The following is a 13,462-nucleotide window of genomic DNA, read 5'->3' on the forward strand; positions in this document are numbered from 1 at the left end:
TGGTACGGGTCCTGTGAATTACTATCCATAATGCAATACTACCACCGTTGCCGGTTCTCTCCACCCTTCACGCTTCCAACCGAGGGCGGTCAGTTCGGGGAATGTTCATACGCATTTTCTCCAAAAACTTGGAACCCTTGGAGAAGATGCTGATAAAAATGTAAAAGAAAAAACAACAACATACGCATTCACTCGGCAGCGGTGAAGAGAATATTTGATAATGGGCAAGAATGCGTGCGGTGTGTCCTCCCTAACCTCTTTATGCTCTGGACACTGGTGGAAAGATAACGCAGATGATGTATAAGGCGCGTGTGCGTGTGTGTGTGTGTGTGAGCTCGTGCGCATTGATCTACATACGCGTACATGGAAGCATCCATTTCCATTTCCTTTCCACGGAAATGAAGAAAGCTGTACTTGAAGGGTGGAGAAACGCGCCAGAAGACAACCAAGGGTAAGGTGGCTGAAGAGGTGGATGCTGACCACTCTCTTTTTGTTCGTTATGCTGGTTATCCGGACGGGAGGATGAGGGCTACGAGAAGTATGCTGCCTCGTATGAAAAATCGACCATCTATATTGTATAATATATGCAAAACTTTTGCTTTCTCATGCGCTGCCTCATATCGTCGTTGGTAGTGGTTTGCATTTGTGGGGGAAATCCGGAAGAGAAGACGTGTGTGTATGTATGTTTGTGGTGATGGAGTAGAAAGGTTCCTTTTCACTTTCTCATATACCGAAAAGGAGTATCTTGCTGGACATTGTCGGACACCGCAGCCCGAGCTGGAATGCTTTTGAGCGATCGTTATTGTCGATGCTGTTATTTCTATTCTTCCCTTTTTTTTGTATTTGGTCAACAAGGCTCGTGGGGGTGAGAAAGGGGGAGGGGGAGGATCTGGGATGGAAGAAGGAGCACGAAATCGCCTCGTTTTCCCTTTTCACGCTGTTGATGGCGATGCCTTAGTTTCTGATGATGCAGCCGTTTCCTTCTTCAGCCTCCGCCTGTTTTGGTAGCTTCGCTAAGAGCGAGTTAGAGCTTAACAAGAAGAACAGGGAACGTTGAAGGGGTTGGGCTGAGAAGAGGATCTTGTGGATGTGGTTGAAAGTGAAAAGTTCGTGGACCGGTGTTGGGCAGCTTTTCACTGTCCAGCTGGTTAGCTGTACGCGCGCGGTAAAGGACAACTGGGTAAACAAGGAGGTAAACGTGCGAATACGAACAAACGATGCCAGTTAAGAGCATCCGAGCGGACGGTACAGTGTGTTTCGAATTTTATGAACGTATCAGATTGTATTTTTTGAGTCTTATAGAGCTCATTCACCTCTTCACGAATAGAGTTATTAAAAGCATTGTTGTACCAAATAACAGAGCAACAACTTTAAAGAACTGAAAAATAATTTATTATCACTTAGTGAGGACTGGCTACGTGGACAACACCGTTAAGACAAAATGAATAAATATTCATTTTAAATACTAACAATTTTGAAAACTCAGAAACTCATTGGTCTTTTATATAAACGGCAAAAAATAGTCACGATTTGGGCTCATATAAATGTCATTAGTACCATGGATATCTAATTTCTTGCAGTTTAAAGGCCTAGTTTTCAGAACGTATTTCAAGTCCGATGTACAATTTTGTGAAGGAACACACACAAGAACACAGGAAAAAAAATGTTGTTGAAATTGTGAGAACCATTTTGCAAATAAAAGCTTAGATAAAGAGCTATCAAGCAATGCAAAAGCGACCCGATTGATTTCTGTAAGACTTTAAATGTATTTAATGTTGTCTCAGACTTGATTATCAATATAATATCTCAGTTTAAGATGCTTAAATAAAAATATATGTAGATTTCAAATTAATAATAGCGTTTTAAAATCATGAATATAACAAAAACGAAATTAGTTTAAATTATAAGTTTATAAACATAACATCATAGCAATCCTTGAGAACGCTACTGTCATTTTTTTGCACCGCACTGTACCACCGTACCGTCCAAGAGGGTGAGTTTTTCGAGATTATGCCACCGGGCGAACAACCACCCCCACCCCTAAACTAAACTCCTCCAAGCCGGGGTTATCACGAGCGGAAGGAGAAAGACGTGCGAGCGGGGCGAGTTATCTCGATGGACGATTTAAATATGCGTGTGTGATGTACGTTTTCCTTGGCGCTTCCTCAGTCATTTCCACCCACCCCCTGCTTTCCTGGAGAAGTCGGAACGCTGCTAAAATGGACAGTGGAAGCGACGGTGGCAGCATCGGTTTCCTTCACCCGATGTAAAACACACACACACACACACACACACACACACACACACACACACACACTTTTCCTTATGTGTGGAGATGAAAATGCGTAAGTTGGCGAAATCGAGTCCCCTTGTTCAGTGCTGCTTGGATTTCGTCCTCTTTCGTACGGAGGTTTTTTAGCAACGAGCGACCATCTCCTCCGCCTCCGTAAGCGAGAGTAGTCAGCACATGAGAATATATTTAATTCGTGCGTGTGTATGTGCGCACACACACACACGCACATCTAACCCCTAAAAGAAAGGGAGGAAGGTGTGGTTGTGTAGACTTTAGAGAGAAGCTGTTTTGTCCGGTACTGTCCAGCGTGGTCGTCCGAGCAGTCGTTATGGTAATACATAAACACTTTCTTCAGCACATAAAAGTGGTGCGAGTCCGGAGACCAAGTGTGTGTGTGTGTTTATGTGTGGGGCTGGAGAGATTGTTGGACGGAGGCAGGCATAGAATATTGATTTTATTCTATTTTCCACATAAATTATACGTTTCGTTTGCATGAGCGCGCTCGAAAGTGGAGTTTAGCAAGTGATTGGAGCTAGGTAGCACCAAAGATTTTGTTTGATGTTGTTTTGTTCGAAAGGTTGTTGTATATTTCAATCTTAGTCAAAGGAAAACTTTATTTGAAAGATTAATGAACCTTTTTGTGAAACCAGTTTTTAGTATTAGAATTACTGCACTGCACTTTAATGACTTGAAAAATTCGTTTGTTGAAATTAAATACTTTATGTAAATCTCCACCAGAAATTTTCCTCTTCGAACAACTACTCTTCATCAAGCTGCATTTGTCTCTAAGATAAAAAAGGCCTTCAAAATTCCCGGCTCTAATGAGAAACATTTATTTGGAATAATTGTTTCCCTCTCCTCGTTATTGATGAGCATCAAATTACACTAAATTATTCCTCGGTGCACCTTAAACATTCGCTCAGCATCGTCATTCAACTGCACGCTCGCAACAAATTCAAAGTGTGACACACAAACACACACACTTTTTACGACTTAAAGCCATTCCGAGCGTGCACGATCGCATACTCGCTTCCGGTGTGAAAATTCCATCACACCGGCATGCAGCACCATTGCAACACGCAACCCGGGGTCCCGGAGTTTTTGTGGGATTGAATCAATCAACGATCAAAGTTTGTGTCACTGGTGTTGTTTTGCGTGGCGGTCGGTCGGGTTGTTTTGCTCCGTCTGACCCTAACCTTGGCTAACATTTTCATCAAAGTTTCGAGGGTGCCCGGAGAGGGTTCCGGAACCCTTCGGAAACCCCCCCCCCCCCCCCTCCCATGAAAGAGGGCTACCGCCGGGGACCGGAGACCGCCAGACGGATTTTATCGTAACGGAAAAACTATCCTTTTTCCATCTGTGTGCTGTGTGCAAAACCCATCCTTTTTTTCACACACCGTCACCGTTAACCTCTCGAGTGGCCCAATGGCCCGTTTTCCTTTTTCCTATGTATTTTTTTCTTGTTGTTGCTTTCTTTCGTTCGGTATTACTCTGGGCTGCCACTAGTCTCTATGCTCTCTACCCTTTTTCGGGCGGGAATGATGGGGATGTTCGTCCTTGGGAGGGGTTAGGGTCGGTTGGATGGCTGGTGGAAAAGCTGAAAATAAATGAGCCAATGCTCGTCGGGTGAACTATACACATACACACACACACACACACACACTAGACAGTGATAGCGATCGTCGGCATTCGTATGGTAATGACGCTCATCAGCTAATTACTATAATGCGTACGTGGAATAAGAATTCACAGCCGAACAAATCATCCTTACGATCGCTCGTCACTCTCGTACACAGAATGTTGCATTTTTTCCCCTTACTTTCTTTCATTTCCCGTGTCTCCGGAGTGATTTGCAAGTGGAAAAAGCGTATGATTTATTCTTTCACAAGTTTTCTAAAGCGACCCACACTGTTGCTTGATTGGGAAATTGTTCGACAGTGACGGGGTAAGTTGTTGAGCCCGACAAGCTACAACATGTGCTAAAAATGCGTCCTCAACCTACAAAAAAGGGAAGATCAATCTAAAAGAGAAAACAAAATAGACAACATTCAGCCGAGGTACGCAGCGAAAATGTGAAAAAATGTAAAAGAAAATACTCCAAACGTCGAAGAATAAAAATTGGTTTCGGTCCAGCGGCAGGACACACGTTGCATTGGTGTGTATAGCAAAGCTGCACATGATGCTAGGAAAGCTTGCAAGCAAAGGCACGGGGTAGAAGAAAACAACAGGCAAAGAGCAAATGCACAAAACTCATCTCATTCCAGCACGGCTAAGCTGTGACAGAGGGTGGTAGACTGTAGGCAATGAAATGTCTGGCCGTGCAACAAAAGAGGGGTTGGCAAGCGAGGGGACGGGGTAGAAAAGAAGGAAGCAATAACGACAGCACTGTGGCCGTGTGTTGTAGGAGGAGGAATCGGTGCGTGATGCACATGCACATTTCTGCACGCAGGTAGAAAAATGCGGAAGGATCGACACAGAACGATCGTCGGGTAGCAGAAAAGAGGGCGAAGCATAAAAGAAGCATAGAATTCGAATAGCTGCATTATTGCTGCAGACGACCACACATACCTATGCGCTTTGCGCACGTACAGGGACACAAACACACACACACACATGCACATCCCCGGGGTAATAGAAATGCGTTATTCCCTTGGGAGTGGAAAAAATGGTGCGTATTAAGCGAATTATGTTTCGGTTTTATTTATTTTTTCTATTTAACGACCGAATATTTTTATGCTCAGTTTTATGGGATTTTTCGGTAGGTGTTTTTTCTTCTTTTTCTTTTTGGTTGGGGGTGGTGATTGATAGAGTTAGCAATTTATAGTTTGAAAAACATCGGACAGGTATAATTTACGGCTTTACATTAGGAAGAATAGTGCAGTTTTGGGATTTTTTTTGTATAGTCATTAAAGTGAGGTTATGGTGCAGATGTTTAAGGAGTCGATTTAGATTTATTTTTGTGTGTAACTTGATGTTGCAAATCTTGAGAAAATTGGGAACATGTTTGTATCAGACAGATATTCCAGTCTTATTAAGATTTTGCGATTTTGCGATGCTATCATGACTAAAACATGTGGGACAAAAAACAAGATATTCAAGGAACTAAACCTTGTTTCTTGTAGAAATGTCAGTTTCGAAAACTTACAGTAAATTAATTTTATTTTTTCTTCAAACCAAAATGTATAATTTTACATGAAAAACACCCAAATCGAATCATCATTTCATTAAATAACAATAAACAATAATTTATTGACAATGGGAAAATGATTCTCCAACTCTCCCGGCTTCTAGAAACTATGACTGTGGCCTTCACTTCAAATCGGTTGATTTATTCGGTCACTTTATCTTTGGGGTGTTGTAAACATAGTTGGCATACCAGCGGCTTGCCCTTGTGCTAATTAGTGCATACAGTTTGATTAGCGAAGCGCCCCAAAATACGTCGCGTATTGGAATGTTATGAGTTATGTGACCGAACGGACGCATTTGAAGGAAGCCACCGTTACCACATGTAGAGAGAGGGAAACCAGGGCGATACGAAGCGAAAGAAATTGAAATGGTACCACCGAAAAATGGCTCAAATATTTGTCGTTTGTTTCGTTAGCATAATTTATGCATCCAACGGTAGGGAAACAGTCTTCCTGAACGCTCGAGATATCGGATCTTGATCCCGATCTGATAGCGGTTTGATTTGCTTTATAGAAGTAAGGCACGTTGATTGTACAAAAACCTCGCGCACCGTGTCCTACAATATTGCAGAATCAATGTTTGCCGACCGAAGCGGCAAGTGTGTTGTGACAAAATGTGATGTTGCTGCCGAGCAACAGTTGTGTCTTTCTGGGGCAGAAGTTTTTATTATGAGTCGTGTGTTTTTTTTTTCACTCTCATCTCCCTCTAGGGTCTGGGAGTAGTAGTTTTGATTCGCTTTGGGAGCAGTTCCCACGCCTGACTAGTTGGTAGGTTTTTGCGCCCTGATTGTGTCTCATTTATGCTTCATTTAGCCGGGCGAAGCGCTAGCGTCTAGGACGGTCGCACGCATTTTGTGGAATGTTTGAAGAAGGATGGAACAGATGATTTAGTGCGGCTAGGCAAACAATCGCACGGTACTGGCATGTGATGTGGTTTGGAAAAATGTTCAAGAATGCTTCTTTTCGGAAGAATCAATAGGAATACAAAGAATGATTTTTTCATGATATGAATGCAAAATAAAGTTAGGAATAGCAAATATTAAGAGCTGCTTTTCACGGAGTTACATTTTTGACCGTAAAAGTAATCTGAAACAAACATTTAATGGTGAAAATTCCCTAGAACACAATTTAACTAAAAGGAAATCCTTTTTATTTGATTGCATTTAAGAGATTGAGGCAAAATCTAAAATACATTTTTCCAAAAAAAACAAACAGCTCATCGTTCGCGCCATTTGATTGTATCAGTACGCGAGTCTAGGCTCCGTTCCTGCGGCCAATAAAAACCTTCTTCCAACGCGTTCCTTGCACCCGAAGCCTTCCAGCCCTTCCGAAGCCTTAAACGCGATTGCAAAAAAAAGGAATCAAATTGTGCGAGCAGGATAACCAGTGCTCGTATCCATTCCTTTGCACAGATCCAACAACACATACCAATACTCAACTCACACTGACACACTGGAAGGGGAGGAAACATTTTGTGATTGTGTGTGTGTGTGCGTGTATGCGCAGTGATCGGTGATCATACAGAACTCAAAATGCTGTCAGTGCTGTCAGTTAAGCAAATAGGGGTAGTTTGAATCTATCGCAAGGACACGACATCCTGCAAATGCGCGAAATTTTTGTACAGATCTACCGTACGATCTTTTGCAGGATTAACGGAACAGGCCGGCGAATTCTGGGCTAAATTCCAACCCCCTAAAAGAAGAAGGATGTTAAAAAAAAATTTCGTGCTCAGGATCAAATTACAGCTTTACAGGACGACAGCAAATTCCACAGAGCACAGACAGTAAACGTCGTCTTTTCATTTGAAGCGTCTCTGGGTTAATTTTATTTTTCTCCGTGTCGAATTCGAATGTCCTGGACGAGAGTTTTCTCTCCAAAACAACCCCCCCCTCTGGTCGTACATAATGGGCAGTGTGCGTGTGGTGTCTATGTAAAAGATGCTGCCCACTGTGCTCTCCACACTGTTTTGCTACCCTTGCCTTTGCAGCGCCAACCAGCAAGCCAGCCAGAGTTACAGCAAACTACCCCTTTTTTGTTTTGGAATTGCGTATGCGTGTGTGTGTGTGTGTACGAAGCAGGGGAAAGGGAAGTTCCATCGGACGGCGGCAAGCATCATCGTCGTCGCCGCCGTCGTTGGGCAAGAGAGCAAGATGCTGTGTGCAAGAAATCCTACCAAAGAGCGAAAGAGAGTATCGAAAGTAGGGTTGTAAAAAAGAGATGACTCGATGGAGACTCGCACGCATCTTTACTGTGCAACATCACCGAAGGATAAGAGTACCATAGGAGGCGATGAGATCGTGAAAAAGAGACGAGTGCTCCGAGCAAGACTATAGAGACACACTCTTCTTTCTCAACCCCTAACTAAGACGTGCTGACTTGATGAAAATGGTGGTGGTGGTGGAGGTGCATGGTGGACAACGACCACTACATACAGCATAAGAGCGGGAAAGACAACAGCGGGGTGGTGGGATTTTCTGGCTATCCGATTTAGACGCTTGGTCCAGTTTGCTCGGTCGGTCGGTCGGCATGGCAAAAGGTTCGCACCGCTCCGTTTTGTGGGCTCTATTTGTTTGGGACGGATAGTTCGGTTTCATTTTAAAACGCGTCCTCAACCGAAGCGAACGCAGGTTGAGCAGTGCTGTGCGTTACCCGTCAGTATCGTCGTCGTCGGTATCCGTTCCGGTCGGCGCGCAGAAAAAAAACCATTGCGAGAGTACGAGGTGGGCTCGTGTCGTTTTGTTGGCGACTGTTATCCCCACGGGGGGGAAACTCTTAGCCCCCAAAGGTGAAATTCAAATTTTCACAACGGAAAGTTGAAAATCATTTTGGTTTAGTTTAGTGGCGTGTTCTAACGGAAAGACCCAAACGAAACCACCTTTTTTTCTATTTTGCTTGTGATCAACAGTGATCGTGAAGAAAATGTGAAGTGTGATGTGAAAATTTCGTGTGAACAAATTGACCACGCAGCAAGCAAATAGGTTTAATCATACAGGAAAACACATATCGAAAAATAAAATAGAGGAAACGGACGAGAAACAACTACACATGGTGACTTGATAAGACGCGAGAAGACAAAAGAGAAGTGAAAACAACAAATTAATGCAAGCAGCAAACCCGCCCAGAGACCTCAGAAGAAATCCACCTCAGCCCCCAAAAAAGACAGTGTGATGCCCCGACACTGCTGTGCTGTGGCTTCTTTCTTCCTTCGATCATTATTCTACCACGACCGGAACCACGGCGCGCTGGTGGAACACAACAAAAACGGTGATAATTAAAATTTATTGAGAATCTATGTTAATTTGCGCGTTTGTCACCGTGAGTGAGCCGATGGAGTGGAAAACCTAAGTGACACTGCGTCCACAAGGTGTGTGCTACAGTGTGTTTGTGTGTGTGTGTGTGGGTGCGCTACTGCCCGTCGTGCTACTAGCTTGCCTCGGGTTAGTCGGGGAGTCTGCGGGACAGCATAATAAACGGTGCAGCTCAAGAGGAACACCCCGGGCATAAGACAAAAGGTCTTGAACGATCTCCAAAACTAACTGCCGGAGAGCAAGCATCGCCGTGTTAATTAGGATCGATTTATGTGAAAATTCTCAACATCAACGATCCTCTGTGAGTTTGTGTGTGAGTGTGTGTATGTGTGTGCGCCAATGTGTTTGTGTGTGTAAGTGGCAAAATTCCAGAACAGAAGCGAGTAGGAAAATCATGCTGTTTGACTACCTCGTGGGCAGTGGGCGTACAGCGAGGTAGATCTTTTCGGTGGGTAATTAAAAGCGGTAACGATAGTGACTGACAACAGTGAGTGAAGCGTCATACTGTACTGAGACATCATCCTGCAGACAAGTGTGTCCTGAAGATCGTCCGTTCTGGAATTTTAAAATCTCTCGTTCAAGACTTGCCAGCGAGGTGCGTTTAAGAAGAGCTCGATGCTAGTGAGTGGAACAGTGTCGTCGATTCGTAGCAAATACCTAGTGAACCTGGTGCTGCCATCGAGTGATGGCCAGTAATGGGGGGACTCTGCACGGGGTTCCCCAGAGTGTGTCACAGCAGCAGCAGCAGCAGCAGCAACAGCACATCTGTTCCCAGTGTGGCCTATACTTTGAGAGTGCGTCATCGTTGCAGGTGCATCATATGCACTACCATCAGCATGACAGCATGAACCGTTGGGGTTCACAGCAGCAGCCCGTGGTCAGTACAACGCTCGGAACGACAGCGGTTGCAACGACAACCACCACCGCTACCACCATAACAACGAACGGAACCGCACCTTCCTCCACGACGCCAACATCCTCCGACACGGAGAACAACAACCAGCCCGGTTCGCATACACCGACGCACACGACGGCCGGTTTGAAGCCGGTAGCTTCACCTCACACGACGATAGCGGCCGCTGCCGACTCGAGCGATAATCAGCCACCAACGCCACAACCCACCATAACGGAGCCGGGAACTCCACAAAGTTACGGCGGTGGTGGCACATCGCCCTATCACACTCAGCAGCAGCAGCAGCAGCAGCAGCAGCAGCAACATCAGCAGCATCAACAAGTAGGTCATCATCCGCATCAGCTAGGATTGCCCACCGGGCCAGCAGGCAGTGAGATGCATTATCCCAGCTACATCCATCCCGGTTACGATCCGGGCAGTTACTACTCCGGTGGACCTGGGTCGGGTCTAGATTACGGTAGCGGTGTACTCGGTGCACCACTGCAACCGACCGACTATAAATCCGGCTCATCGGTAGTGTCTTCGGCACGGTACCATCCCTACGGTGGTGGTTCGAGTGGCAGCAACGGCGGAGGTGGTCCGGATGGATCTTCACCGACGGTGGTTAGCAGCAATGGCGGTTCGGCCGGTATGAGCCCGCAAGTGGTAAGTTCTTCCAATGGTGTTACCGTAGCAGGTAGCGGCAGTGGATCCACGACAGTGACGACCGTCGCCAGCACTACGTCCCAATCGTCTCAGCCATCACATTCACCGCCGAATGGGACGGGCGGATCGAACATTCCACCAACACCGTCCCCATCGCCGATCCAATGCGAGAAGTGTGGTATGGTGTGTGAGTCCGACGAGGCCCTGAACGAGCATGAGGCCACGATCCATTCGAACGTGCAGGCAGCGCAAGATCAGCAGCAGCGTGTCGATCAGGTTGATCTGCAGGGTGGTGGTGGTGGTGGTGGTAACTGCTACTCGTACGGTGCTGGAGCAGGCGGTACACCAGTGTACCCCGTGAAGGAAGAAGCGCCCGCCTCGGACATCCTAGATCTCGACTCGCAAAAGATGGTTGGCTACGGGCCTGCGGGTGATGGTGGCTTGTTGCCACCGATGAACTCGCTGCATCCGCTTCAATCGATGCAACGACACCCGATGATGTCCTGGCACGATCCGCACAACTTTATGGGTCCTCCGTCACTGCCACCTCCGCATCCATCGCACGGTGGTGGACCGGATATGAAGCACTCAGCGGCCGTAGCAGCAGCAGCAGCAGCCGCCGCCTACTACCATCATCCGATCAAGTCCGAGTACTCGGCAACGCCAGCGATAAAGTCCGAGTATCTTGGTGGTGGTGGAGGTGGTCATTACAGCACTACCGGCAGTCCGATCGTGAAGAATGAGTACAGTTTGCCACCTACATTGCCACCACCGGCCGTGGCTCCTCAGCCGACGAACGCCCAGACGATGAAGCAGTACGCGGACGAGATGCACGACAATCAGCTCGCAACCAGTCCGTCCGACTTTCCGAGCACTACCACACCGCAGGAAAGTGGCTCGCAGTATCGTACGTTCGAGCCGGCAACTTCGTCGCTCCCAGGGACTGCGGGACCTACCAAGGGTACGGCGTGGAAATCGAACGAAGCGCGCCGCCCCAAGACGTACAACTGTACGGCGTGCAACAAGTGGTTTACAAGCTCGGGTCATCTGAAACGTCACTACAACACGACGCTGCACAAGAATGCGGTAAAATCGAGTGGACAGCCGGATCCGGCTACGCTGCCGATTAGCGTTCATCATCACCCGGGGCGTGATCCGAACTATGCGAACAAGGGTCGCCGAGGTGGAGCTGGCAACGGTTCAGGAGCCGGTTCTGGTGGAGGTGGCTCCGGTGGAGGTGGCGGAGCAGGAGGAGGAGGAGCAGGTTCGCAGATTCAGCAACCTATACAGCAGCCGGTACCACCGCCCGATCCACCGAGAAGTCCCGAGTACGGGACGGGTCCGGGTGCGCAGCAGTACGGTGGCGCATCGGCGGGGTTTTCGACGGCCGGGAACTCGCCCGGCCATCAGCATCCGGGCAGCGTAGGCCAGGTGGTCAGCTCGAACCAGTCACCGGGGTTTCATCACCCGTACGCCGGCGCGACCAGCGCGAACGGCACCACAGCCAGCTCCACTTCTTCAGCGGTTCCCCCAAACGGGGTAGCAGGTCCCTCCGTCCAAGTCTCCCAACCGAGGGGCCTGCAGATCTACTCGAACAGCAGCAACAGCCACAGCATGGCGGAGCAAATGGAGCAAGCCACCCATACCATTACCACCATCCTCACGCCCACCACCCATCCGCACACCTCCACGGTGGGCATCCCGGACACCCTGGGCACCCGCATCTCCACCAGCACCACCCGCACGCCCACGGACACCCACACGCCCCCCACCATGGGCATGGGCTCGCCGGTGGGCCATCTGCAGCAGCAGCAGCAGCCGCTGCAGCAGCAGCCGCCGCCGCCGCAGCACATCATCAGTTCAATGGAGCCCTACCACCACCCCCACACGCAGCCCCACACAATGCACACCATCTCCAATCCTTTAACTATCAGCACCAGCATTCCATCCTTCCAAACCATCCTGCCGGAGGCACCGAGCTATCACCTTATTATTGGTAATGCGGCCCACCATCAGCAGTACGCGTCGCCGATGGGCATGATGGCTGGGAACGACCAGTGGATCGATGGGGCAGGTGGTGACGGGCTGATCGAATCGACGACGGGCGATCGTAACGGATCGTTGGGGTTTCCCCGGTGTTCGGGGGGCGCCGAGGTGTATCAGGGCGATACGGCGCCCCCCTTTTCACCTAACGTACCGGACCAGTACCAGCGTCCCACTAGCAGCGATGGGACTACCATCCTGACGAACCTGAATGATCAGCAGCAGCAGCAGCACCACCAGCAGCAGCATCGATCGCAACAGATGATGATCGCTCACAGTACGATGGGCAACAAGTACAAGGAGTATACGCTCCAGCAGCATGTCGACGTCGACCCGTACCAGGAGCAGCTGTTGTACCGCGTGGCCACACCTCAGCTCGGAGCGACTGCACCCGCCATTTCACCCGCACCCTGCTCCCCGAGCGTCACGTCAACGGATGTCGGGCAGACGCAGCTCCAGTCGGGTCAGGTAGAGTCGGCCAAGTCTAACAAAACGGCCAGTGCCAATGGGCAGCCCGAGGTGCATCGCTGCATCGAGTGTGACAAGGTGTTCAACAAGGTGTGCTACCTGACGCAGCACAACAAAACGTTCCACTCCGGGGACAAACCGTACAAGTGTCATCGGTGCGGCAAACGCTTCCCGTGCAATCAATCGTACGAGGAGCATCTGGCCAAGCATGGGGGCGAAAAACCGTTCAAGTGTGAGCAGTGTCCGAAGCAGTTCAACCACAAGACAGATCTACGTCGGCACATGTGCCTGCACAGTGGTTCCAAGCCGTACGCGTGTGAGCAGTGCGGCAAGGGTTTCATCCGGAAGGACCACATGATCAAACATTCGGAGACGCACCGGAAGAATGTGGCGGGTGGCCAGGAACGTGGCGGGAACGGGGTGAAGCGAACCGGCAAGGCGGGAGGCGGTATGAAGAAGGGCGGCAAGAAGGATATCGTTGGGCTGGTGGACGAATGACGGTGGCTGAATCTTCGCTGTCTTACACCGGAGCTGTGAATGGGCGGCGATCGACACAACACTACGGAACCGGAACGTGTGGGTGTGGGTGGCCGTCATCGACCTGTAC

General features: G+C 48.5%; 2 protein-coding genes across 3 annotated transcripts in view; one reads left to right on the top strand and one right to left on the bottom strand.

Annotated features, from left to right (window-relative positions):
* LOC126559425 (gamma-aminobutyric acid receptor-associated protein) overlaps positions 1-13,462 on the bottom strand; it is a 228,474-nt gene that overhangs the window by 140,731 nt on the left and 74,281 nt on the right. The gene's annotated exons all lie outside the window — the stretch shown is intronic.
* Positions 9,398-13,408, top strand: LOC126556761 (protein pygopus-like). Of its 2 annotated transcripts, XM_050212237.1 has the most exons (2): positions 9,398-11,560; positions 11,594-13,408. In XM_050212237.1, exons 1-2 carry the CDS (start codon positions 9,472-9,474, stop codon positions 13,351-13,353), a joined length of 3,849 nt encoding a protein of 1,282 aa, XP_050068194.1. In that variant the 5' UTR covers positions 9,398-9,471; the 3' UTR covers positions 13,354-13,408. The 2 variants fall into 2 exon arrangements, with proteins under 2 accessions (XP_050068194.1, XP_050068193.1); XM_050212236.1 differs by having other exon boundaries at positions 9,398-13,408.

Source organism: Anopheles maculipalpis, chromosome 2RL (genome assembly GCF_943734695.1).
Source record: "Anopheles maculipalpis chromosome 2RL, idAnoMacuDA_375_x, whole genome shotgun sequence".
Taxonomy (NCBI): domain Eukaryota; kingdom Metazoa; phylum Arthropoda; class Insecta; order Diptera; family Culicidae; genus Anopheles; species Anopheles maculipalpis.